This window comes from Sorex araneus, chromosome 2 (genome assembly GCF_027595985.1).
Source record: "Sorex araneus isolate mSorAra2 chromosome 2, mSorAra2.pri, whole genome shotgun sequence".
NCBI classification, from domain to species: domain Eukaryota; kingdom Metazoa; phylum Chordata; class Mammalia; order Eulipotyphla; family Soricidae; genus Sorex; species Sorex araneus.
This window is the reverse complement of record NC_073303.1, coordinates 55,695,734-55,720,661: the sequence shown is the minus strand read 5'-3', so window position 1 is coordinate 55,720,661 and position 24,928 is coordinate 55,695,734. Positions and strand designations below refer to the sequence as shown.

Below are 24,928 nucleotides of genomic sequence, written 5' to 3'. Positions count from 1 at the left end.
CATGTTCGAGTGATTTTTGTAATGGCAGATATCATGCAGGCTAATGGTTGTGATTAAAAATAAATGCCTGTTAAGATTACACTGTAAAAAAAGACAACTTCTTCTAGGAACAGACTGAAAGAAGAACAGTAAAATGGTGGATTTCAAATAGTTTCACATTTAGCACGTGTTGCCATCTTGCTATTATCTGGGAAAAATGCTAATAAATAAAGTAACAACTGAATTCTTGAAAAATGGTCACATTCCTTTGTTCCTTCTAGTAGTTTTCTTCTATGTTTCTATTTGCCATCGACAACACTTCCTACACAGAGAGTGCAGTTCTCCTTTATTCTTAACATTTTACAAAGTAAGTCTTTTGTAACCAATTGTACTCTTACCAAATACATAGAAAAAATTTTAAAAACAGAGCGATCAGACCATTTGAGAAAACAATTATATATAAGCCATAAATATGTAAACAATTATATAAATCATAAAAAAATTAAGTTTGTCGGAGAACCAGGAACCGAGATACATCATTTCTTTAAAAAGTACTTTTGCCATTGACAATGTTGTAATAGTTTAAAACACATGAATTAGATTCTTAAGACTCTTTGTGATTCAAAACATCTTTGTTTTTACCATTGTTCTAGAGAAGTATTCTTTAGCACACTGCAGACATCAATAAATGAAACTTATCCTAGAAATCAATATAATTTAATTTTATTTCAGATTTGACAAAACACAGCTCTCTCTTTTTTCAGGTTGCGATTACTTGTCCTGGCACTGATATCCCTTGAGCACCTTCCCATCTTACATATTTGATTTCCTGCTCTTTTCCTAGCCAGAGAAAGAATCAGGAACTCACACTTGTTTTAAAATGACCACAGTGTACTTTATTTAATGATTTTGGTACCTTGTGTTGCAATAAAATTAAAAAAAAACTCTACAAAATCCAAATATATAAAATTTCAAGTTTTTTTTTAAAGTTTTACAAGAAAAAAATCATGTAACCAAGGAAATTTGTTCATTATGAAGCACTACTTTCCACTTCATTTCATCACAAATTGCAATTGACTTAACAGACCAAAATGACGATGGTTCTGCAGTACATCAAATACTCCACACACTGTGCTTTCCACGAGAGCATCTGGGCCACGGCCTCCAGCCAATAAAGACACTCTTACAACCCGAACGCTAAAGGAATGTTTGGATACATGGAGTTGGAATCTATATATTTACAAGAAGGCAAAAAAAAATTAATAGCTAGTTAATTTTTTCATTTAAAATCAAGTTCCAAATACATTTGTACAATGTTTACAAAGTAAAAAGCACAAGAACTGCCAAGGCGATCATTCGGGTCCAGGCACTGCACTTGTACTGGGAGAGAGAAACACACAGTTCCCTAACTGGGTGCGGGGTTGGGGGGGAGGGGCTCTCAGACCTTCGTTTTGTACAGTCATGGGAGGGAGAAGCACAGGAAAGCAAGTTCACAGGACCAGAGTGTCATGCAGAGCGTCCACGACAGAGAACTCCGCCATCGTGATCTCTTCTCTGTGTGCTTTTCATCTGCCACCTGTGACATTGTCTTACTCAGAGAGAGACTGAAAACAAAAAGCGAGTTGAACTGGGAAGGGGCCACAAAACGTTTAAGGCAAACTAAGTAACTGTTGAGCAGCTTCCTTGGTGTGGAGGGAAAAAAAAAACCAAGAATTCTTACCCCGAAGGGAACTTAGAAACAAACGGACAAAATTAAGTACAACCTGTGGAAGCCGGGTTGCTTACGTGCTATCTATGTGTTTGAAAATTTCTTTGCACCAAGTTGATTTTTGAAATGTCAAATGAAAACTTTGTTGGCTACAAAGTGCATGATGGCATATTTCTAAATAAATCAACAGTAGCTGAGGTAGTTAGATGTGAAACGTATTGACTTAAAATAGTTGTAGAATGAGAAAACAAAAATCAACAGCAAAAATTCTTGCCACTGGAAAGCAGGTTTACATTGTGCAGTGGTTTACTGGTGAGGAAAATGATCATATCTTTTCCTATTAGGTGCTATTAATTAAACCAGAATATTAGTGACAGGAGAATCTGTTTGGGATTTGTTTGGTAGAGTGTCAGGACAAAGTCTATACCTCTACTAATTATGTTTCTCACGCACGCTTTCACCATTTCTGCTTGAAAGCTATCACCTGAAATGGCAGTAATCATCATCATTAGACACTTCCGGTTTCTAATCTTAACCTTTCGATCCTAAAGAAGAATTTGGTGAGAGTTGAGAAAAGAGTCAATAGGAGGGATAATTGACAATGATTTTTTCCTTAGCCCTAAATCCAACTCATTATTCAGTTCTAAAGGGGAGTTACTCTCTGGTACTAGGTGCCTCTCCTTATTCTGACCTGGAGAAAACCAAATACACTTGTCTCTGTACATCCTTTCTATGCACTGAACTCCTTAGTAATTGAGAAAGAAAACAGGATACATTTGCAGAGAAAGTTTCTCTTCGTGGCCCCTTTACAAGTCAAGCAGAAACTTCCATTAGGACTGATTCAAAGTTACATTTTTCAGCTACCTCATATCATCTAGATAAAGAATTTTTGTGATAATAATATGCCAGGTTAAAAAAGAAGAATGTAAAAAGTTGTGAGACATTTCTCTAAAGCAAATTGCTCCTTTTGGGGATGCTGGGAGGGATTTGTTCATGGAACAGAATGTTAATTGGACGTCTTCATTTTTCTAAGACATGCAAAATGTTTCTCTGCAAAGGAAAATGATTATTAAGAGAGGAAACAATGATAAAATGCAAGTATATAATTTTACCTCACGCAATCACACCACTAAAACATTACGCGTCTTATTAGTATGTTTTATGAGTGTATCCCTACTTTACAACTTTGCCTCGGTGACTAAAATACGACAAATGATTATAACGCAAATTATGTTATTTAGAACTAGTTCTTATCAGGGCCAAATATTTAAATAAGAGAGAAGCTATTACTTCCAGTGGAAGTTGTGCAAAATATTCTCTGTGGTGGTTTGTGTACCATCTCCTTGATGATTCTTTGCATATCTAAGCATGCATCAATGTAGCTGAAGCCCTTGTGCATACACTTCTTTGAAATATCTGCAAAACATTTCAAATCTGAAAATTATCCAGTCCTGGAGTTCCAGGAAGAAACATAGCTAATATGTCTTACTGGGCTGTAAAGGGAGAAGAAATATCATGTTAGACAGGGGAATAAAAATCTGTGTGAATAAACTAAAATCTAATCTCAGTAGTAGCTATTGAAATTTTCTGCTCTCACGCTCTGGGTTTCAGAATGCAGCTGGGCAATGTTCAGTACAGACTTGAGTCTCATACACACATTCTGGAAATCAATTCTTGGGACCAGGCACCAGGAATCAAGTGTTCTGGGTAGTTAATAAATATTTAATATTATATAGAATATTTAGCAATAGTCCATTCAATTAAGAGGAAAATAGTCATTCTATATGGAATTTAACCATGTTTATATGAAAAATTACTTTTCTCATGAAAAAACTGATACTTCTTTAAAAGTCCTATATATAGACCACTGATAAAAAGGGTTCACTTTTATTAATGACCAAAAATAATCATGCTCTTTGCTTGTTGAGTTATTGCTGTTAAGTCTCCATCAACTCCCCCACAGTTTATTACTCCTGGCCACACAGACTTCCCCTTCATGCTAATACTAGGTCACAAGTGTCAAAGTCCTCAAAGACTCTAATCTCGCAACACCTTTCTTATGAGGTAAGAAATGAGCATGGTCGCTCTTTCACACAGGAGGAGGCGGCCGAGCTTCTGAGGCTGAACTAACAGATAAAGATAAGACTATGGGTTCCCATCACTGAACAGGGGCATTCCTACTTTTCTCCAGAAAGGAATTATTTCATGACAGGATACTGTTTTATGTCTTCCAAATATGTTTAAAGTAGTCAGTATATTTAGCAGAGGGATTTTGAGCTTCCTATAAATTCTATTTCTTCATCACATAAGAGATAACAGGAAAACATTCCTAATGATTTGGTAGCTGTCAATTACCTGTTGCCTCGTGGTCACCATTTTACCTGAGTCTTGAATTGAACATCCTTTTGGATAACACGAATATCAAAAGATTTGGACAGTTTGATGAAGTAAGACTACCCAGGAGAAAGAAAAGCTAAGTCAAAGTGATGGGTGAGCGAAGGGTTGAGAAACTGGAAATAGCAGCTCTGTGGGGCCCTGACTCTACGGAGTGAAGTGTCCCTTTTGTCTCTGGGACACCTCTGCAGCTTCCGGGGCAGAGGGATGCAATGTGCAAGGGCATTGCCTACCCCATGAAAACATTTTAACTTGGCACTAAATGTAACATTTGACACAGCCAAAGACAACCTAAAAAAACCTACGGACCATTTAGATTTTCTCTGGAAATTCTCTTACGGGTTTTGCATAGCTGACTCTTGGGGCTCCATGTGCCTGCATATGGTCAATGCTTCAAACCAGTTCTGCAACATAAGTGCACTTGAAAGGAAATTGGTCTGAACAATTTGCCTGCCTTTCTGCCCAGCTTCAGAACATTAATGAGGTAAGCACACAAGCTGAGGAATATATGTGTTTACCAATCAGTCTAGAGTCAAATAAAAATAAATAAAAAACACCCAAAGATGACCAAAAATGCAAGAGTTCAAACTTCCCTGTTGGAAAATAAGTTCACTTTTGAAGTTATCTAGTTTTGTTTTCCCCACAACTACAAAGGAAACATTAATATACCAGTCTGCTTTACCCAACAAGTCCTTGGCCATCGAAACAACATCTGCAAAACAATCCCTTTCCCAAAATGCATTGCTTACCTAGAAAGAAATATTTTCTAAAGCTCTGAGAACAATAGAATTCATCATAAAATAATTCTATTACATGGTTTAAGCTAGCTCTAACTCAAAAGGTATGAGGTCCTTAAAATAAACATTAAAGTTGAACAAATCTGCATTTTCCTTGAACAATTCCATCAAGTAGACTTTGAATGATCGAGATTATGTGAGGAGCAGAGAAGAAATAATGACATTATTATGGATGGAAAGGGGTCAGTGAAATGCTTTCTTACTAGGCAGGGCCAACTGGCAAGTCTCTGGAATTACTATTCTGGAAGTCTCTGCGGAAATTATGTCAGAATACATCCAGAAAAGCTTCCCAGACCTCTTTGTTCAAGTGTCTATAGAAAGTAAATAAAAACCAAATTAAATTTTTTCTGCATTACTTATTCCTCTTTGAACAACAAAGAGATCTTTCAGCAGAGTACCAGTGGACAGTTCAGTTCCGTTACTGACACCTGAACACTTTCTGTCGCTGTAGAAGCGAGCAGACAAGTGGATGAAAAGAACATATACTTACACATCTACATTTCCCATATGTCCTGGTGTTTAACATCCCCACAGCAAAGTCAACACCTTCAAAATATTCCCATTCATGTGGACCGGCTTACATTTTTAAGCTGACTACAGTATCTTTTTGGCTTAGTGAAGATGGTTCAGTAGTCATTTTGGAAATTCAGATGTGCCAAGAGGCCTCCAACCACAAAAAACTTCATCGTGATGAAAATTCAAAACTTTTGAGTTAGTGGTCAATGGCAAAAAAAAGGGCTTTTGTTTACATTGAAAAATTGCTTAAACTACCTACCTCTCTTCACTTCCATTAGTCTGTCTCACGAGAATTACTTTTCCTACTAATTTCTCATAATGACAGACTAAGAGGCAAACTGAACCATCATCAAAAATATCTGTCAAAGATCCAGCTAATGCTTTTAAACTGTGTTTGGGGAGTCCGAACACGAAGGCTTTTGGGTTGTCCTGCTGAGTTTACAAGGGGATGGTGAGTAAGGCCATTCGAACCCCGCTCCTCACTGGTGTATAAATGAGGACTCTTCAGGGACGCATGTTTTATAGGTTTTAGTGTGTGAAGCGTCTTGCCACATCTCCTCCTACTGTCCTGCTGAAGCTCCTGCCATCGCAGCTAGTCAGCAGGCGAGGGACCAGCCAGCTCGGGGCCTATCACTGGAGCAGTTTCTTTACCACAAAATTAGTGTCTGACATGAAGTCCTGCTGTTTTCTCTCTCTTTTCATGCACTCCTGCCTTGGTTTTTCATAAACGGATGTATTTATCGTCATCACTCAGGAGCTGCAGTGGCTATCTGAAACTTCTACTCTGTGAAAGGCAAACATTTCAGACAAGTCAAGACTGAGTTTTTCCACATCTGCACCTCTCTTCACATGAATAAAAACTTCTGTCCCAACACCACGTAGCTTACTCGAGTTACGAATGCACTTTAGGATTGCTTTGTTTTCACTGTGTCCACGTGGTCAAGTGACTCACCATACATTGCCAAGAATCTGCCTATTTCAGCCTGGGAGTCAGGAAGTGGGCATTTTCTTCAGTGCGTTACTTTTCCTTATCTTGCTACTGAAAGTAGATCATGTGGTGGTAGCCCACATTTTGACCATCAAAGTTTAGTGCTCCTTACAAAAGCTAGCTGTAGAAATGACTCGCCAGGGTAAATCGGGAGTCCAGAATGATATGCGACATTGTACCTGGAATGGGCAGTAGTTCCTGGAACAATAATCAGCAAGATGGTCATTTAGGAAAGAGAAACATTACTGAAGTAGGAGGGAAAGTCCCTGCTTCTTGATCTCTGTTAGATTGTTAATCAAGTAACTCTCTACTAAGTGGACAACTTACTCTCATTTATTTAGAGTTGACTTCAAAATTTATTATTCCAAAATGTTAGAGAGAAAACTTTAAAGAATATATGGATATAGACTTTTTGGCTGACTTGGGAACTGTGCTCTGAAGTATGTTCACTCCCACCTCACAGCTCAGAACCTTCTTTAGAAACAGAACAGTGGGAATAGATGCATGGGTTTGAGTTCTGAAACCACCTGTTTCCTTTGAAGGAAGATTGAAGCACTGAGACTCAGTGCCTCTAGAATTCACAAGCAAGATCTTGTAGCATCTGAGAAACAGCAGGATAGCTGGTCCCACATACAAATTGATCTGTTTGAAACCACCACCAACAACACCTGTGAAGGCAGGGATCAAATTCTTCACTAGCTCCATCCATGCATGTTGACCCTCTGAGATCAGATTATATTCTCCCTTATCAATTATTTTTCACAATGCTGACAATGCACTCTCAAGAAATTAAGGGCAGCAACTGTACTCAGTCAGATCTATCACTAAACAGATGACAGTGATTTTTTCTTTCACTTCCAAACACAAGCAGATTTATATCTATTAAAGTCTTCATAGCCCAGCACCCTTTCTGTAAGTTATACAAGCTCCTGGAAATACATGGTTTTCTTCAAAGCTTACTGGCAAAAACAAATGAGGCAGATGAATAGTTATAGCATGAAAGATGAGGACACAGGTAGCATGAATTCATTACTGCTCTACTTCTTCGAGGTCTGTGTCTTCAGGTCTGGACACGTCATGGTTCGACTCTGAATGAGCACTTCTTTTCACTAATCAATTCATTTGACCTTGCGGGGGCTTGGCTAAAATATTAGTCTCACAAGTTCTCACAAGAGCTTTTGAGAGTACAGGCTCTGTTAAATTTATTAATGCAAATGACCTTCAGTAAAACTTGACAAATTCCAAGATGTTTCTATAAAAGAAGGGAATGGGTGACACCAGCAATACGCAGCTGCTGGCATTTTAGAGGGAGAATGACCCCCCTTCCCCATCTGACTGCGAGAGTTTTCCTTTTCCTCTCACCAGAGCACCATGGCCTGTTTCAGAACAAGGCACGGGTTTCACCCCAGCCTTCAACTCACACTCCATTCCCTTTCTGTGAACAGGAGAAGGGTGAGGCTAACAAGAGAAGTAGAATATTCTAGTTCTTTGAAAGAAGGATGGAAAGTGATAATTCTTAGACTAGCTGACAGATCTTCGGTTCCAGGTGGATGCTATGGCTTCTGGTTCAAAGAGAATAAGAATTCAGTTCTAGCTGGGATAGAGAGAAACAGAGAGGCTGATTGTACGTGGATGTGCAACACTCAAGCACAAGCACTCCACTATCACAATAAATCAGCATGCTGGTGGTAAGACATGTTCTTCTGGTGTGTAAGCAAAATAGGAGTTTCTTACAATGATAGAATGCCAAAGTGTAGTTTGGGGTGTTTTAGAACCTACTGATACATGAATTAATTTGAAATAATTAAGAGTACTGATTTGATACAACTCCATGGCACTAGAACAGTGAAATTAAATTAGCTTAAACACATCTCCATTTCTTAATATTTGTAGTACTTAAATGAAGAATTTGATTAGCTCCATTTTAATGCAAATCAGGCAGTAGAGAGAAGAGAGGACCACTAGCTTAATTTACCAGATCAGAAATAAAATAAAAACATGAGACCTTACATTTTCTGAAATTCTAATAGCAGAGTAGGTGACAGGCTTAAATATGTGGCACAAGAAAAAAATTGTGTTAGTACTGGACTCATAATATTTGCTTATCAAGTTGATGAATTATATTTGATGTTGATCTGTTTTGTAAAACATGAATTTTGCTCTGCAAATATTTCAATAACTATACACTTCTTAAATGATGCATCAACTAAAATATCAGTAACCATGGCAATAGAACTACTGATGGTGGCAGGACTTAGAATAATGCCTTGGACATAGGTATATTTTTTTATAGGTCAACTTTTTAATTGATGCTTAATGAGACTCACCAAGGAAGCCTTCAAATTATTATGTGCCAGCAAAAATTAATATGCTTTTATCTCTCCTTCCTTTTATTTCGTGGAGAAGATGTGGGTTTTATATTCCCTTACCAAAAGCACTTCAGTTAAAGAAAATTTGTCATGTAAGCTAACAGTTATCTTTAAACCATTCCCTTTGCATGTAAAAAAGCGAATCAGTCTAGAACATATTGCAGGAGACATTCAAATTTGGTATTTTGGGGCTCAGGGTGGGCACCCAGAAATATGCCAAAGTGGCATATTGACCATATTGAATTAAAGTTACTTAAAAAAGCACTCATGCAGTAATGCTATTTTGGCCCTGTCTGTACTCCAGAAAGCAGGAAACAAAACTTCCATATAAAAACCCTGCCACCGGTGAAAGATATCCTAACACCAGAGAGAAGGAATTCAGGGTCTTTGTAGGCTGAATAATTTAGTAATTTCTTACTAACTCTGTACCCAAACCTAAAGTTTCTTGATTGAGTTAGTTAGTTGTTCTCAAAAGTATATCTATATCTATATCTATATATAGATATAGACACATAGAGAAAGAGAGAGTCTAAAAGGAATATATGAGCTTAGAAATTTTGGTAATTTCTTAGGTGGTGAGAGATAGATCTCAGGATTAGAGAACAGTGTTTGCATGTTGGAGCCTTAAGTTTAATCATCAACACTATGTGGTCCCCTGAGCACCCAGCCAAGAGCAACTGACAACCACCACTTCGGTGTGGTTGCAAACCAAATAAACCATGGGGCCCCTATACATGGGATTCTGTGTGCATTAATTAATTTCTCTCCTGTTAATCTGTCAATTAGTTATGGACCTGCCAGAATTATGCAAGAGGATTCAGGGAGAAAATTTTCCTTGTTCAATAGATGCAATCCTAACATGAGAATTCCCCCAAGTCTGACTCCGTTGGGACTCCTGGAGGCAGTGCTCTTTGGACCTGGAAGGGTGCTTTAAAATCTCCCCTCAGGAGACAGCACTGGAGGTTTCTGTCGGCAGTGCACGACTCTGAAGTAACTAGTACTCTGGAGACATGGAGCCAAGGACGTTTCCTGAATATCCAGGAAGCGACACATTAGAAAAGTCTCCAGTCATGTAAGAGACATCCTGATTTCACAGCTCTCCTCGAAACAAACCTCAGGAGTATTTTTGCAGTTTATTCGGACACAATTGCTTTGGATGAAATGCTAGGTGCCAACACAGCATCTCAATCATGGCGCTTTGTGACCTTGCTTTTAAGACATCTGGAAGTGGAGCAGCATACAACAAACTACACAAGTGCTCCTCTCCTTACAGACAATAAGGTGCTTGTACTTCTGTGCAGATTCACACTCAGCAGTGCTCAAGGCCCATGAGAATGACACCGAGGCTGTGCCTTAGGTCAACTCAGGGCCTCATGCACTGAGTTGCCTGGACACCCTTCAGTGAATCACCTTTATAACTGTATTATCGCCTTGTTTGTAATTGCGGATAGTAATATTTTAGAGTCCAGCTTTCACGATACACCTCAGGAAAGTTACTTTTTTGCTCTGGCAGGGAATTACATGTACAGCACAAGTTAGTCCCAGCCAGAAGTCTCTTATTCAGCTACAGGAACCAAGTTGTAAGCTGCCGGGAAGTGCTAACCTCTCTGCATTTGTCTGTGGCCTAAACATGCCAGTTACGAGGTCACACCAAATGACCAAGAGATCCTGATGACAAAAATGCCTGATTCTGTTGATCACAATGCCTCATTTATGAAAAATGCATGCTGAGATCACAGATGTCTTAGATGCTACTCTCTATAAAATGTGTAACTTTTATTATTATTTCATAGAGATTCACTTAAATAATACAAAAGCATCTTTTCAATTTTAGAACATTAGGTGGATTCCTTCGTATTTTTGAATAAACACCAGAAGTGAGGAAATTTTTTGGTCAATTATTTGCTACTTAGTGTTTAGTGCCAATTCTAACAACAAGCACAGCTTAACATTCGGTGAACCCATTTAATGATAACTCTGTCATCCTGTAGATCTAAGAAGTGTAACATCTAAGGTGAGGGAGATGACATTTTATAAACAAGTCAACAAACATCTGGCATATTCTCTTTTAATCTCTGATAAGGTGTCTGGACTAAATGTTGGGTCAAACTAGTGTTGTAATTGTTTTCCTAAATATTACACTGTGTGACCTCAAAGACATTAAATATAATGTTGGAGAAAAAAAAGTGGTGTAATATAGCAATTAAACCTGTTGGCTCTTCCCTTCCTTACTTCTCTCCTCCTCCTGTCACTGTAACTCTCTCTCTCTGTCACACACACTCTCTCTCTCTCTCTGTGACAAGTGAATAAGTAAGGTTTTGTTTTATTATTTCTCAGGCTGACAGTAGCATACATATATAGAACACTGAGGAAGAATTACTGGATTAATTTATATCTCTCAGTTTATGGAAGGTGCATAGTGGTTTAAAATGGAAGAGTAGTCTTTATCTGTCTACTAAGAATCAGGGAACTGAAATGTTCCATTTCTCACTGCTGACTTCCGACTTTGCATTTTAAAAGACATTTTTGACTGCTAAATTAAAATTTTTCTTTGAAATATTTGGTGCCACACCCTGTTTTTCTTTTTTCTCCAGAGACTTTGTCAAATTCAAAATTGATTTTGGTGGATAAACTTTTCCAAGGTTTTCCAGAAGGACTTGAATTGTGAAAAGTTGTTATGAATTGTGTTCTGCTCTCGGCAGGGTGGTATCCTAGCCAAGAGGTCTCCAGCGAACAGTCTGCAAAGATTAAATGAGATCACCAAGAAAAAAACCTCTTTGGTAAGCATTGGAAATGCAACTAACTCTCACTGAGATAAGCTGAAAGAAGAAAATGAACTGCAAGAACACCTATGGGAAAAAGCTAACCAAAGTGAACAGCATTTGATTTAGTGTTTCTGACTTCTATTAGCATATTATGAAAATATTTCAGAAAAAAACAGTGCAATATGTAGGGGACAGACTTTAAACTATCTCTATTTAGCAGACCATGAATCAAAAAGTTGAGTGAAATTTTACATTTCTGGGCTATATAGAAATACATCAAAACTTTCTTGTTGTTGTGTGCCTGTGTGTGGGAGAGAGAGAGAGAGAGAGAGAGAGAGAGAGAGAGAGAGAGAGAGAGAGAGAGAGAGAGAGAGAGAGAGAGAGAGAGAGAGAGAGAGAGAGGCGCACTGAGTGCTTCAGATGGGGTTGTTGAAACAATATGAAATGGGAGATTCTGAAACCCCTCATTCTCTGGGGAAGAACGGCCATGGGTCACTTCCTTCATTTGCCTCTGCTGTGAGAGCTGGCTGAATCAAGAGTCAGTCTAATTGCTACAATTAACACAATTAAGTGGCTCATTGTGTTTTCATGCGTTTCCACCCCCATTCTGCAGTTTAACGTTTGAATGGGTAATTATACTGCTGAGGTTCTTGAGGCAGAGACACACTGAAGCTTTCCGTGTGTCCGTTTTTAGGACGGCAACCAGACAAGGCAGTGCCGTCTCTCTGGGGGACCGGACAAAAGGAGACCCGGAGGTTGGGATCATTTCAGAACCAAAGGCAGAAAAGAGAGTGGAGGTGCGGATGGGGGAGAAAGGGAACGTTTTCTTAGACATCTTGACCTGCGTGGGCCAGAAGAGAAGGGCTACTAAGAGTCGCACACTCTCGGAAACGGTCATTTAGACTGGAAAAGTTGGCTCGCTGGAGGCAAGAGAGCGTGAGCCGATTCTCTCGGTCACAGGACGGGAGCCCCACGCGGGCAGCTGTGTTCACTGAGCACCTCCATTCTCTCAGCTCCCTTTGCAAGGACAGTCAGGGCGAGTCTATAAAGGGCTGCTTCTTAGGGCACTCACCAAAAATGCAGGAGGCTCAGACAGATTTCCATAGAAATAACAATGGTCAGTGGCAAAGATGTGACATCGAATTTTGTCTAGAAAATGCTTCATTAGGAAAAAAGAAATCTGGGGTACTGTCTAAATATTTTGTCAGAACTTGTTTCCACTCACAGGCATTTGGCCCACTCACAGACAAATGTGTAACCTTCCACAGTCCTCAGAAGGACACTCACTAGGGGTTTTCTTGGGGTAGTTCAATCAGCACAGAGAAAGAAACTTTGAAATGACTCAAAAATAGTCTCTGCAGCTCCTAAAAAGTTAGATTCTTGAGCAGTGAGGAAGCACACTCAAACTCAAAGGGCTGAGTTATATCTGGATATTTCCAGCTGAGGTTCCCAGGCATGGTCATGACTTGTAGACATGAAATGTATGCTTGGGCTCCTGGCGAGAAAGGAGAGGAAGAGCCTTTAATCTAACATATCAATTTATAGGCATGGAAGGGAAGCAGATATTTTCATCTGTTATTTTAGTTGTGTATAGGTGTATTTACTCCTATACGTTGCATGTTAAAAATCACATATATGCACACATAAAATCATTTACATATGAGAAATCATTGATATTTCAACTCAATATATTTCATTCACTTTTAATTAACAGCACCATCACTTTATTCATTGAGTCAAATATATCGGGAACTTAGAAATGAAGCACAAATACTTCATTAGACTTTCATCTGCAGATTATCATTGCATTTTCTCCCTAGCTAACACCTGAATTACATATGTCACCATGCCAGAAAAGAATTTATTTGATTTGTTGTGTTCATAGTGTTATCATAAATAGCAATCGAGTGTCTGAAAAGCCACTGTTACTGAACTTATAGAATTCATCATTAAGACAATGCAAATGCATAAAGAAAATTTAAAGGGCAAGGTTATTGGGAGGGCTGAAATTAGACTTATATGGAAAACTTGTTTTCTCTCACACAATACTCCATTACAATAAAGGTATACCTGTTCTTTTCATCTTAAAATATGATTTCACTTAGAAATGCTAATTTGAAAGTAAAAGGGGATAACATAGTATTTTAGAAAATGTAATAGCCTTATACAAATGAAAATGAGTCATAGGAGGAGATTCCCCTGTCTCCCCTGCCCAAGAAATTAAAATTGACTCAGAAGTGGGAAGTTGGAAGATGGAGATGAGAAACAACAGGAGGACTCCTCTGTCGTTTCCCATGGCATGAACGTGGGGCCACAGAACAGGACACAACACTCCCAGTTTGTACACCTACCCAAATCATGGGCCTCTCAGCTGCCCAAACTGCTCCCCCTTGAGGGCTTAATGGGAGACTGAAAATGAACTCAGGAACAACTGAAAAAAATACGAGAATCAAACTTTGTCTCTTTGTATATTGAAGTTTTGTTTTAAATTCTAAGGCTTTAAAATATTTATCTATGTACCTAGAAACCAAGAAAGTCATCACCATATAGCCTGGTGACAGCTGTTTCTGAATCATAGTAGCAAGATTAAGTCATGAGTTATCCCAGCTGCGTCAGCAGACTGAAAGCGTGTGGTTTTCAGTGCTTTCCCCCCCCCTCATAATCTGAAAAAGTACACAATTTACAACACAGAAGTGTCACTTCCTTACCAAAGATTTTGGAATAAAATATTATCATCAAGAATGTTGGCTAAGAGACTATTTACATTATTTGGGAAACGATCGAAAACTACAGACTTCTTACATGCCTTCCACCCTCCCTGCTCCCTGACTTCATTCTCTTCTCCAAGACAAAGCACAGGACATTTTTTAAAAAAATTCATATAGCATTTGATTTGGTCTTACTATGTTGAATGAAGGATCAGGTCAAGAAAGGGTTTAGCACTTACATGACTGAAGAGCGGTGGGGCCTGGTGAGGTTTTGCTGATTTAATACTGTTAGACTGCCATCTGCTATTCACTCATGGAGCCACGGCAGAGTTCAATCGAGCAATCCAATTCCCCCAAATCATCAAATTAAAATTGTCTTGGAAAAAGAGGAGCTAATAACTCATGGTTTTGTACAGAAGTAAAGTGTTTGCCAATAAGCTCCTCCTCCCCACCCCCCTCCACAACAGGGAGGGAATGTTTTTACCAAGTGCCAACAAGAGTAGTGTCTTCTTGAGCCGTTCTGTGACTAGGTAATTTTTCACAGCTGAAAGAAAAATCATTTTAATGGAAATCTTGCTTGGAGGATCAAACTATATAGGATTAAGAAAAGAAGCCTACTGGGAAACAAAGGTCTATTTCTTAGACATTTCTCTGGAGCTTTGTACCCAAAGAAGTCCCAAGCTGAACCCTCTGTAATTTTCTATGCCACCAACATGGGGACCGTAGTCTTTGTATGATACAACCATGGCAGGTGGTGACTATGGAACTAGACTATTTTAATTGGATTCAGGAGAGTCAAGTACTGAAAAGTGAAGCTGACTTTCTTCCTCTTCTTCGAGACTGGACTAAGAGCTAATCTTTGAGGCAGGCCAGTACAAAACTAAAGGAGGAAGTTTAAGACCACTTCCACTGTGGTCAGCTTCGCTCTAACGGATGGATGAGAATACTCGCTCATTGAGTTCCTGGAAACATTGGCCAGTCTTGACAAGCCCTTTCTAAAAGTTAAGCTGATTCTCTTGTCACCTGATATTCTGATAGCACCCCTGGCCAGCTTCCTGGGACACCAGCATTGCAAAGGAGGGTGATCTTGCAAGACACATGTGCTTTCAGGCTGCTGACGTGGGCCGATGAGATCTGTGGACCAGTTTCTGCCATCCCAAGAAATGATGACGTTGAAAGTATTTTAAATGACTCCAGGTCTATAAAAAAAGTGATGATGCCTATATGTGTACCCTATATATTTTATTACAAAAATATTGAAATAATCCATGAGTTATTCCACTCTGCACCAACTATAAAAAAATACTATCAAAGTTTGACCGGCACTTTTAATGCAACAAAAAGCACCATGACCCAGGACACAGGAAACAGAAAGGACCTTTACTGGCTGTACGGAGGTATTTATATAACCCAGAAGCTTGTTGTAAGAGTGCGACTTTACAAATGATTCACATACAAATCTTAGCTGGATCTAGGGATAAGCCCTCAATCAGTTCAGAAGGTTTTTTTTTCACATATTCATTGCATGTAGCTGATCATCCTTACTGAATAGTGTCCCCAAACCTCTAAGATATACGTCGCTTTCACCTTGTGTTGGGGGGCGGGGGGGGCATGGGAAGGGAAATCTCTACCCATCGGAGAACTTGATTTTTCGCTCTCATGTCTCTTTCGGGGGAGAGACTGAGCCCCTAATGCTCATTTGCTCAGGGCTGTCGGTCCTGGGGTTGCACGGTGTTTGGCACTAGGAAAGGTGGCAGGGCGTGGTGTGGCATCGTTTGTACCTGCAAGTGCGGAGACAGGCACTCGCCTCCAGGACCGTCCGGTGATACCCCGACCCTCTCCCATGTCTGCCCTTAGGTTCCAAGTGAGTTCACAGGCTGGGAATTCAAGGCTATGCTCCTCCTCCCGCCACCCCCTACTTCCTCTCTGTGTACACAGGATGCATTTTTTTTTTTTTGCAATGGAATACTGAATCATGATCCTGTCTACTTGACATCACTAAGATAGCGAGCTTCTTGGTCTTGTGGAAAGCCAAACACGTGCTGCATAGCATTTCTGTCATAAAGGATGTTCTCAACTGAAAATGGAAAAATAAAACCAAATCATCCTGAAACGTGTCGAGAAATGAACCATTCCATTGATTCTAAACACACTTGTAAACACACTTGAGTTTTGCTGTCCATTGGATAAGCTTTCAACACCTGGGCTGGGACTCCAAATTAGAAAATGATTTATGAATTCTTTTCCAAGCAGGACTATTTTTTTTTTTCCTGGAGTCACTCGAGGGAGAGATTTGCTCTCTCTCACTCTCTCTCTCTTTCTCTCTCCCTCTCTCTCTCTGTTTGCTTTCATTTTCCTGTGGGAATCGGAGCTTTACATGACGAAAAATCACCTAAGCTATTCTGACGGAGGACTGAGATAAGGTGTGCGTGTGTGTGCGCGTGTGCGTGTGCATGTGTGTGAGTGTGTGTGTGTGCGTGTGTATGAGTGAGTATATTTTAATGCAGAGATCAGTCAACTCCATCAAAACACCCTATTGATTGGAGGCAACATTTTCTACAACAACAGGCCCCTCCTGTGCCTGAGCGGACAGACCCCGACCGAGGGGCTGGTGGCAACAGGAGTCTCATGAGGCTGGCACATGCCCTGGCGGGGAGCGGGCGATACCGAGACGGGCTAGTTTCCCCGGCGGCCACCAGCGGCCCCGCAGTCATCAGCATCACCGCTGGCCGCCTTGGGCCACCAGTGGGAGGCCCCCGCCCGGGGAGGCGCGGCGGCGTGGCCCGGGGGGGTGGGGTCCTGCGCCGGGCCCCCCGGGATTACAAAGTGGTCTCGTACTCCAAGCGCTCCTGGATCAGGGCGTCGTCTTTGTACTGCAGCCGGGGCGGGGACGGGGCGCAGTCAAAGGCCAGGATGGCCTTGCGTAGGCTTCGGTCCAAGACGTGCCGCTCCCACGCCGGGTACCGGTTCCTGAAGAGGTCGATCTTGATGACGGACTCCTCGATCCGCGGGGGGCGGGCCGAGGGCGTGGACGGGGCCGGGGGCCGCACCTGGAAGACGGGCACGCAGCCGTCCCGCTCGGAGAGGGGCTTGGGGTCGCGCTCGCCGGGCGCGCCGCGGCTGTTGGAGCGCAGGGTGCCGCTGGCCACCTCGGCGGGCAGCGCGAAGGCGGCCGCCGGGTCCTCGCACGCGCAGCTCGGCGAGCGCCCGAAGCGGGGTCCATTGGGGTGGAAGAAGGCGTAGTACATGAGCATGAAGACCACCCCGGTGAGGAAGCTGCTGAAGACCACGCACAGCGCCGGGATGGCGAAGGCGTCGGCGATCTGCGGCGACTTGTAGAGGTACCAGAGCGCGCTCAGGGCCGTGTTCTCCAGCAGGATGACGGCGTAGTAGACGAAGAGGCGGCAGCGCGTCCGGCCCTCCTTGACGTTGAACCAGCTGAAGATGTAGATGATGCCCACCACCATGTCGAAGACGATCTCCTCCCACTTGGTGATGCAGAACTCCGTCTCGCAGTGCACGATCCAGAAGGTCATGATGCACCAGTGCAGCACGATGAAGATGCCGAAGTAGAGCTGGAACACCGAGGCGAAGAGCGCGAAGGTGATGACGCGCGCTGCGATGGTGAAGAAGTGCCAGCAGAACTGGATGAGCATGGCCATGTAGCTGATGGGCTTCTTGTCGTCCCGCGAGTCCCGCAGCGCCTTCTGGTACGAGGCCAGCGCCCACGCCAGGGACACCAGCGACGCCGCCGCCGTGAAGCCTGCAAGAGCAAAAGGGAAGACACTGCGTTAAGCGGGATCCTGGGTGGGTGAGTCCAGCCCAGCACGGCCCTGAGCCCGGCAGAGCTCGCGCTGGGCCCAGCCAAGCTCTCCTTTTTTTTTTTTTTGCTTTTTTTTTTTTTTTTTTTTGCTTTTTGGGTCACACCTGGTGATGCACAGGGGTCACTCCTGGCTCATGCACTCAGGAATTACCCCTGGCGGTGCTCAGGGGACCATATGGGATGCTGGGATTTGAACCCGGGTCGGCCGCGTGCAAGGCAAACGCCCTACCCGCTGTCCTATCTCTCCAGCCCCCTCTCCTTTCTTTTTTTCTCTTTTTTACTTTTTTCTTTTTGGGTCACACCCGGCGATGCACAGGGATTACTCCTGGCTCATGCACTCAGGAATCACTCCTGGTGGGTGCTCGGTGGACCCTATGGGATGCTGGGAATCGAACCGAGGTCAGCTGTGTGCAAGGCAATCCCCTTGTGCTACCCATCCCCACTGTGCTATCGCTCCAGCCCCCCAAGCTCTCCTTTCTCGCTTTGAGCGGAATCCACGACCCAGCTCAGGACCTCGGCAACTCTCTTCCAGGAAACCCTCTGCTGAATGCACGAGGCCCATGGGAACCTGCTTACAACCAGTGTCGGGGCTGGGCGGACTAGGTGCTGCCTTGGCAGGTGGAGAGGCTCACTGTGTGGGGGACCATGTCATGGGCTGCAGGCCTCCGCCACAGCCACCAGCTCGGGTGGCTTTTGCAGCTCTTCTGCGGAAGCCCTCCTGGCTTTGCACAGGCGTCTTAGCTCGTGTCCCTGTTTGTAAAGGGGAGCATCTCCAAGGCACAGGTGCCAGCAGAGATGCTCTCTGGTTGGCAGGGACAAGTCATTGCAGGCCCCTCAAGGCACCCTGCTTGGCCACACAGGGGAAGCTGACCACAGGTGGACAAACAGGAAGTTCGCCTTGTCCTAAGCACAGCAGGAGCCCACAGGGCCGCTGGGGTGGAGTTTCTCGTGATACCTGGCGTGTAGTTTGTTTGAAAGTTACCGGGTGCTCTGGTCGTTTTTTCTCTCCTTACTGCCTTTACCTGGGAAGGGCCGTCTCTGTCACTGTTTCTCACGGGGCCGGAGCGATAGCACAGTGGGTAGGGTGTTTGCCTTACATGCGGCCTACCTGGGTTCGATCTCCGACATCCCATATGGTCCCCCAAGCACCACCAGGAGTAATTCCTGAGTGCAGAGCCAGGAACAACCCCTGAGCATTGCTGGCTGTGGACCCCCCCCAAAAAAAAGCAAAAAAAAAAAATGAAAAGAGAGACTGTAGCAATCACTTCTCCACCAGTTCCCGAATCCCTTTAGGAAACCCATTTTGTTAGTATTCTTGCAACATTTGTGTCTCCGATTTTCAGCATTGCATGGATTGCTTTCCTGCACTCTTACTCCACGAGTGTACCTGAAGCACCATCTCCTCGGCCCAGACGGGGACGGGGGCCTCCAGGGAGGGAGGACTCTCCCAAGGACCCACTTGGTGCAGATCAGCTTATCAGGCTGCACCAGCACTCCCCAAGATGAAGAACAGTCTTGTGATTTTTTTAAAAGGGCTTTTCTTTTCTTGACCAGATCTTACAACAAGGTTATGTTGTAATCTTTCTCTTTCTCTCCTTTGGAGTAATGGAAGGGGGAGGTCAAGGATATAAAATGGGGTGTGAACTTTTAAAAAAAATTATAAAGAATTAATTTAATAAAAGATTCTTAGATTTTTTTCATTCTGTGTTCTCTCTCCAACACATATCTTTCTATCCCCTCACATTTCCCCAAATTTTCTTAAATAAAAATGATTATGCACAAAAGTAAATGAAATCAATTTTGAAGTCATACTAAAGAAAACCATTTAACTTAAATGATAACCTCTTCTATATTTCCTCAACTAAGACAAAATCTAGAAATGATTAATAAAGAAAATGCTTTCCAATCACTGTTTCTCATAACCACTCCCAATAAAACCAGCAAAATGCCCCCTCTTACATTGAACCTCAGTTTTACTTCTGCCAGATACCAAAAAAAAATCTCTTATGCTATTATTCCTAGGCAATTTTGGCAATATTTCTACCACCCAAACAATATTTCTATTGCCAAAACGATATTCTGCAGATCAGTATGCAAAGGAGTTTAGAATAATCTAACTTCAACGCAATGGAATTACTTATACTATAAAGAAAATTCAGGGGTGAAGGAGGAAAGGTAGAAAAGTTTCAAAAGGAAGAAAGGTAAAAATGGGTAATAGAAATAATTAAAGGGTGCAGAAATGTCTCAGACATCCATTTCTGGCAGAGACGTCCGGGGCAGTCTCAGAGGGGGGTGGGCCAGTCTCTGCCCAATAAAGTCCCCGAAGCTGCTTCTACATCCCAGACATACTGTGTTGCCTCACACCCGACTGCCCAGTGAAATATTCTGGATTTTCTGGAGCAACATCTCCAAAGTCTAGAACTCTGACATGCCAGTACGAGCATGCCAGATTGAATGGGAATGCCATGCAGAAGCCAACTCATCTTGATGAACAAAAACATGGACACAGAAACTTGGAACAACAGCTCAGGAAACCCTTCACCTAGAATTTAATGTCCCTATGGTGAGACACAACAATTTTTACAAATTTTCTTCTGTGAAATATTAATGTGTTAGACACTTAGTGGAAACGAGCAATATAAAACAAATGACTGTGGGCCCGCTACAGGGGCAGGCTTACGGGGTGGCTGGGAAAAAGCAGACAGTGTGGGGGGGGAGGTGTCAGCGGGGGTGGGGGGACTGACTGGGGTGGGAACGATGAATGCCTGGAACAAACCTTTGTAAACCTCAGTGTTTAAATAAGCGCGGGAGAAAGAAAAAAATAATTGAAAATAATGATGCGAACAACATACTTCTTATCAGTTGAGAATATAAGAACAAAAAAAGATTGTGCTGTTCTCATTTTCACACTGTTTTTTTTGTGGCATAGAAGCCGGTCCTGATTCAATTTCTCCCCTGTACCATTTGGGAACAGAGAAGAAATTGCATTTATTTGCAGTTATTGCATTTAAACTGCACCTCACCTAGTACCCTTTGGATCCCTCTAGCCAGCCCACCCCCATTCAGTCTCCAGGTAGCCTTGAGGAAGATGCTCAAGCACGGCGCCACCTTCAGGAAGGACACTGAATTGGAGGCCAGGTCAGAACACAAGCACAGACTATAGGAGATGGTGCCCATCGGATGCACTGATTGCACGGGACTCAGCATTCAAGGCCGCCTTTCAAAGAATGGGAGAAAAGGGAAAACAACTTCACTATTGGCATCAAGAAATCTGTAAGAGAACTGGAAAACTGCTTTGTTTGAATCCTTCCCGAATCCACTCCCACCCCCATCCACCTTCTTGAACCTGTCCTCAATTTTTTTCCCTCATCAAGAATATTTCATAGACTCTAGGTCTCGTGACACTGGCAGCTTTGTGGAGTTCAGGGGCCTTTTCTAAATTAAAAAAATGTTCCATGTTTTAGGTTAATCTCTTATTTTCTCACACTTTGATTCACGTGATACATTCCAACTTTGACTATGACCTGAACAATACTCCCTCCCATACACACATCTTGAAAATAATAAAATAAAAGAATTCTCTCAGCCCCAGGAAGCGTATAATGTGTTGGATGGTATTTTATTGCAAAATAATAGCACGTTGCCCATGAAAACTTTGCTCCAAAATGGAGCTGCAAAATATTAAACATAGGACTCAGTGGAATCATATTATTAATCAGAAACTTAAAATAGCTAAGATCTTAAGCTTTATCTAGAGAACCAGTCTTAGAAAGAAATTTGAGTCTCATATTGAGAGCCTGAAGAATAAGCCCTCTCTCCTTCATTCCTCCCATTTTGTCTCTGCTGAAATTGTCCTTTCTCTCCAAAGGTAGTTTTCTTAGCTTTTCTCTGTAGAACTCCCCCCACCCCCAGGAACTACAAGCCTCACCTATCCTGAGAAATATCTTTCTTGGGATTGGTGATCTCTTCTCTTATTTAATTCTTGGCATTTGATCTCTTCTTCTCTTCTTCTTCTTTTATTTTTGTAATCTAGACTTGTCTTTCTCCCGCCTTTGCTTCTATACTTAGTTTCTTGTGTCTCCATTTTTATTTTCTTACCCCTGAGCTGTGCACTCTATACAATATTCTATCTCCTGTTTCCATAACTTCTGGTCTCTCAGAGAGATTGCATTCACCCCATGCCTTGACACTTCTCCTTCTTAGCATTTCTTCTATCCAGTCATTTCCAGCTCCCAGTGTTGTGACAATTTACCTGATCGCACTATCTTATGGCTCCGTGTACATCTAATCATATATCCAGAAGCAATCTGGCTCAGGGCATTTGATTTCTCATGGAAAGATGAGTGTGTGCCTTCACTGATGCTTCCTGCTGTTGCTGTATTACCCTTCTCAGAACTGGAGGGAACATAAATTTCTAGACAGGCTTGCCATAGTTCTAAGAAGATTGTTTTATGTGCAGCTTGGATGAAATTTCCATCCTGCAAAACCATCCAAATCTAAATGATGAGTGTGTGCCATTTGGGCACATTGCATCTGAAGGGTCCAGAATAAACCATAGTGACCTCAAGTTTATTTTCAGCTTAAATGCATTTAAGCTTCTGAAAATTCTCATCTACCCCTATGGCAATCCTGTTTTGGGGGAATTCTAATAGTCTCTTTTGAGAGAGACGTCTGAACACCCAAACAGACACTGTCACAAAACTATCAGGCCTCCCAGATAGCCTCCCATGAGTTTTTGTTAAGCATTATTTTATTTTATTCTTAATAAAAATACCACTGTTTTCATATTATTTTATTTTATGTTTTGGTTTTGGGGCCACACATGACCGTGCTCAGTGGACTGTGCATGGTACCAGGGATTGAACCGATTAGTTCACAAACCTTACACAACATAACCATCGCTCTGGTTCCAATATTATACTTTGATAATTTTATTTTGAAGTTTTTGGTTTGTTTTGGGGCCACACCCAGTGGCGCATAGAGCTCAGGAGACTATATGAGGTGCCGAGGATTGGCCCTGGGGTGGCAGGAGGCCAGGCTGGTGTTTTTCCTGCTCTACCATATCCCCCACTATCATTATTAATATCGTCATCATAGACTTGCAGTACTGCTGCACCACACGCACTACCAAAGGCCAAAGATACCTCCGCCATCATCCCAAGGTGCCTCTGCTTCCTAATTTAGCATCCTTAGACAACGTCTTCTGATGGTATTTCATGGTTTGTTTACATTGGGGGTTATCCATTCCCTTGCCTTGTTCTGTATACTCTGTGTGACAGGGAAATCACCTTTTTTATGTCTCACTTCACTTAATGTGATACCCTTGGGCAGGAGAGACAGTACAATGGGTGAGGTGCTCGCATGAGGCCCAACTGACCTGGACTCGAACCCCAGCACTACTAGGAGTGATCTCTGAATGCAGGGCCAGGAGTAAGCCCTGAGCACTGCTGGTTGCCCCAAAATAAATAAGCCAAACAAAACGAAACAAGACAAAAATCAGGCCTTCTCCTGAGTCTATCATCTGTCAAGAAAGACACTTGTTTTTCCATGCCTTCCTCTTCACTTCAAAGAAGTCATTGATTCTCCCAACTACGAATCTGAATTACCTTCTAGAGCAAACTGCTGTGTATAAATATGTAAACACATACGAATGGGCTCGGCTCTTAATTACATGTGTTGTTAGTCTTGCCAAAATGACTTGTGTCAGCTTAATTTGCATGCATTCAATGGCGAACCTAAGGTAGGAAAGAATTCCTAGAAGACGTTTAGAGTCTAGACCGGTGGATTAAGGTGCACTTGCTTTCTCACCACCCTGCAGCCCAAACACATTATATGATCTTGAATAAGAATTCAACAAACATAAATTTTGTATGAGTTTATTCCATCATTCTGAGTTGCTGATTCTATGTATTTCCATCTATCTAATTAATCTCCATATCCATGTAATAATCTTCTATTTACCCTCCATCCATGAAGAAGAACTGATAAGAAGAACTGATAAGGAATTATCCCTCCTAACTTAGAGATTTGAAAATAGAAATTCTTAGAGTATACTATTTCTTGGACTTCTGCTATTAAGTAATATAAGCCAAGAATTTTGATTTTCAAATCTCTAGACTAGGAGGCAGCTATTTGTAGTTTCTCAGACTGTTTCAATTTTTATAGATGCTGCTTAGTACTTCAGACTTGCTTCTGAGAGGAGGAATCTTAGCTTCTAAGATTCTTGTTCATTTTGAGTCAATACTGTTTTTTCAGAGCAAGTACTTTTTTTCTGATTCTTTTTCAGAGCAGAAAAATCTAGACTATTTCTCTAGAGCTTAGTATAGTGTCTAATTAACATTTGAAAGGGAGCAGACACAAAGTTTTGAATTTCTTCTCCTTTTGTTTTTTCTTTTCTTTTTTTTTTTGCCTTTTGGGTCACACCCGGCCACACACAGGGGTTACTCCTGGCTTTGCACTCAGGAATTTTTTTTCTTATCCTTCCTTCCTTCCTTCCTTCCTTCCTTCCTTCCTTCCTTCCTTCCTTCCTTCCTTCCTTCCTTCCTTCCTTCCTTCCTTCCTTCCTTCCTTCCCTCTCACTCTTTCTTCCTTCCTTTCCTTCTTTCTTTCTTTCTTTCTTTCTTTCTTTCTTTCTTTCTTTCTTTCTTTCTTTCTTTCTTTCTTTCTTTCTTTCTTTCTTTCTTTCTCTCTTTCTTTTCTTTCCTTCTTCCTTTCCTTCTTTCTCTCTTTCTTTCTCTCCTTCTTTCTTTCTTTCTCTCCTTCTTTCTTTCTTTGCGTCACACCGGCAATGCAGAGGTTACTCCTGACTCTGCACTCAGGAATCACCCCTGGCAGTGCTCAGGGGACCATATGGGATGCTGGAAATCGAACCCGGGTCGGCT

General features: G+C 41.9%; 1 protein-coding gene across 1 annotated transcript in view; it reads right to left on the bottom strand.

Moving 5' to 3' along the window:
- Positions 1-308: 308 nt before the first annotated feature.
- The window catches only part of XKR4 (XK related 4), a 400,230-nt gene continuing 375,610 nt past the window's right edge, over positions 309-24,928 (bottom strand). Inside the window, exons 3-4 of the mRNA XM_055124966.1 lie at positions 14,464-17,987; positions 309-6,178 (exon numbers count right to left, since the gene is read on the bottom strand). Of these exons, the coding sequence (XP_054980941.1) occupies positions 17,044-17,987 (944 nt within the window). The 3' untranslated portion in view covers positions 309-6,178; positions 14,464-17,043. The remainder of the gene's footprint in view (positions 6,179-14,463; positions 17,988-24,928) is intronic.